Raw genomic sequence first — 2,208 nt, forward strand, 5'->3', positions numbered from 1 at the left:
GTTGATGGGACGTACAGGCAGCTTCGGAGTAGCTAGAGCTGCTTCTTGAGCAGCAAGCTTTGCAGCTTCTTTCTTTTCATAGAAGGCTCTAATATCTCTCTACTTGAGCAGCAAGTTTTGTTGCTTCATGATTAGTTCATAATGAAGATGGACGGGAAAGATTTCATCACATCGGTATCCAAATATTCTTTTGAGTTATATTTATGAGATGAATGTGTTGATGTCCGAAATCCTTTTAAGCCTATAGAAAGATGATCCTAGGCTTTTGTTCTAAGTCAAAATCGTCCCTGTTAAGTCTTAAAGTACCAGAATATGTATGTTTGTCTTGTTCTTGGATCCTTCATTCTCTATTAAAATTTAACCCCCACATTGTGCTTATGAATTCCCTGGTTGTTTTCTTAATTGATCTTTCCTTCGTTAAAATGCTTCTGTGAACCTCTTTGGACACAATATTTGTTGCCATGCTAATAATGAAAACATTTGCCATCCCCCTCATTACAATAACAAACTCACATGTTCACATGTTGCTACCCTGTAGCTCTTGTGTAGACGAATTTGGAGGCATATATGCACACCTACACTTCTAATTAGAGAAGAAACGCCAACCCAAAACACTCAAGGAGCTCAAAGAAAATCTTTGAACTCACACTGGAACACACAATAACCACTTAACCATTTCAAGAACTACCTCGAAGAATCTAGGTCTGTGTTTGGTATGCATTCTCTAAATAGATTCTGGGTCTAGAATGTATTCTGAAATCCAATTCTTCTCTTCTACTTCACTTTCCCGCTTTAGAATGTGTTCTAGACCTAGAATCTATTCCGAGAATGCATACCATACATTAGCCTAGAACTGAAAAAAATAAAGAACAGATTGTTAAGATCAAATCCAATATGAAGGGCTCCTGAGGACCTTACCACATGGCCAAGAAACAATGTGCAAAAACGAAAGCCAAATAGCAATGAGATTCGACAATCGAATATAATATGATGGCCAATATGATGAAGGTTTATGGAAGCTTTGCAAGTTGCTAAATGCAAATATATTAATGTCATCAAGTAATGGCAATTTCAAATCTAAAAAACACATTACCCCATTGAGTCCAAAACAAAAGAAACGAAAGCCATTTTATTCAGACACACTAAGTTCTTTCCATTAAATTGGGTCCAATTGCAGCCTTCCAATCTGGGTCTGGATAGCCAAGATTCATAATAAACTTGCAGATAACAAACAATGATTTAAGGTTACCACTACAAAAGCTTCAGTCCACCTGTTACATCATCAACCACGTCTGCAGGTCCAAGAATAGACATCACTGTCCGGGAATTTGGAGCAATCTGTGTTCTTCCAGCATCAACTGTAATATGGGTAGGTAACTTGAGTGATTTCGCCCTTTTCTGCAAAACCAGCAACTCTTCCTCACTCTCAATTTTCAGAACCACCTTCACTTGACCACACATCTCCCACCTGTTCAGAGCTTTTGGGGCTCTATGAAGGAGCTTCTTGTAGAGACCCAAAGTTGCATGACTGCATTGGGCGGCAATCTTTCCTTTACCCATCTTTAAGTCATTCCTCACAACTAATACCATCTTGAAGTCTTCGAGAATGTCAGCAAGTTTTTCAATTTCGTGAGATTCAGCAACAGCCGATGCAACATTTTCTCTAGCAGAGGCGAGGAATTGGGTGTGCCTCCGAGTTCCAATTAGGTAACCCAAAGCAAGGCAACCTGCCCCAACCAATAAGGCACTAATCCATGACAGATCCATCAACGAAACCCCTTTTGTTTCTATATAAGATATGCAATGTTAATCATATATTCAGATATCAAATAAGAGAATGAAAGTTGAGAACACACCTTTCTAGGGTCCCAATTTAGCCCTACTCTTTGATGATTTGAGAATGACAGAGCTTGCTCTCAGGACTTGCAAATGACGTAGAGATGAAGCTTCCTAGGCAGTTGTATGAACTCAAGCTGCCTACTTGCTCAGTGGTATTAGAAGATGGATCATTCCAATACTTATTCTTCCAGACTTTCCTTCCCTCCCTCCAAATCCCAACCCCCTTGAATGATTTAACAAAGAAGAGAGAGAGAGACAGACGTGTGGTGACTGGTGAACGAATGAGTGAAAGAAATGATCGATCAAAATGGTGACTAAAGAAATGATCAATCACAATGGTGACTGTTACTCTGTTCTATGAGACAAAAA

At 39.2% G+C, this 2,208-nt stretch overlaps 1 protein-coding gene across 1 annotated transcript; it reads right to left on the reverse strand.

Annotated features, from left to right (window-relative positions):
- Positions 1-1,111: 1,111 nt before the first annotated feature.
- On the reverse strand, positions 1,112-2,089 carry LOC122652854 (peptidyl-tRNA hydrolase 2, mitochondrial-like). The gene is made up of 2 exons (XM_043846734.1): positions 1,857-2,089; positions 1,112-1,787 (listed from the first exon to the last, which is right to left on the reverse strand). The coding sequence occupies exon 2, from the start codon at positions 1,765-1,767 to the stop codon at positions 1,252-1,254; it is 516 nt and encodes a 171-aa protein (XP_043702669.1). The 5' UTR covers positions 1,768-1,787; positions 1,857-2,089; the 3' UTR covers positions 1,112-1,251.
- Positions 2,090-2,208: the final 119 nt, after the last annotated feature.

Source organism: Telopea speciosissima, chromosome 2, assembly GCF_018873765.1.
Source record: "Telopea speciosissima isolate NSW1024214 ecotype Mountain lineage chromosome 2, Tspe_v1, whole genome shotgun sequence".
Taxonomy (NCBI): domain Eukaryota; kingdom Viridiplantae; phylum Streptophyta; class Magnoliopsida; order Proteales; family Proteaceae; genus Telopea; species Telopea speciosissima.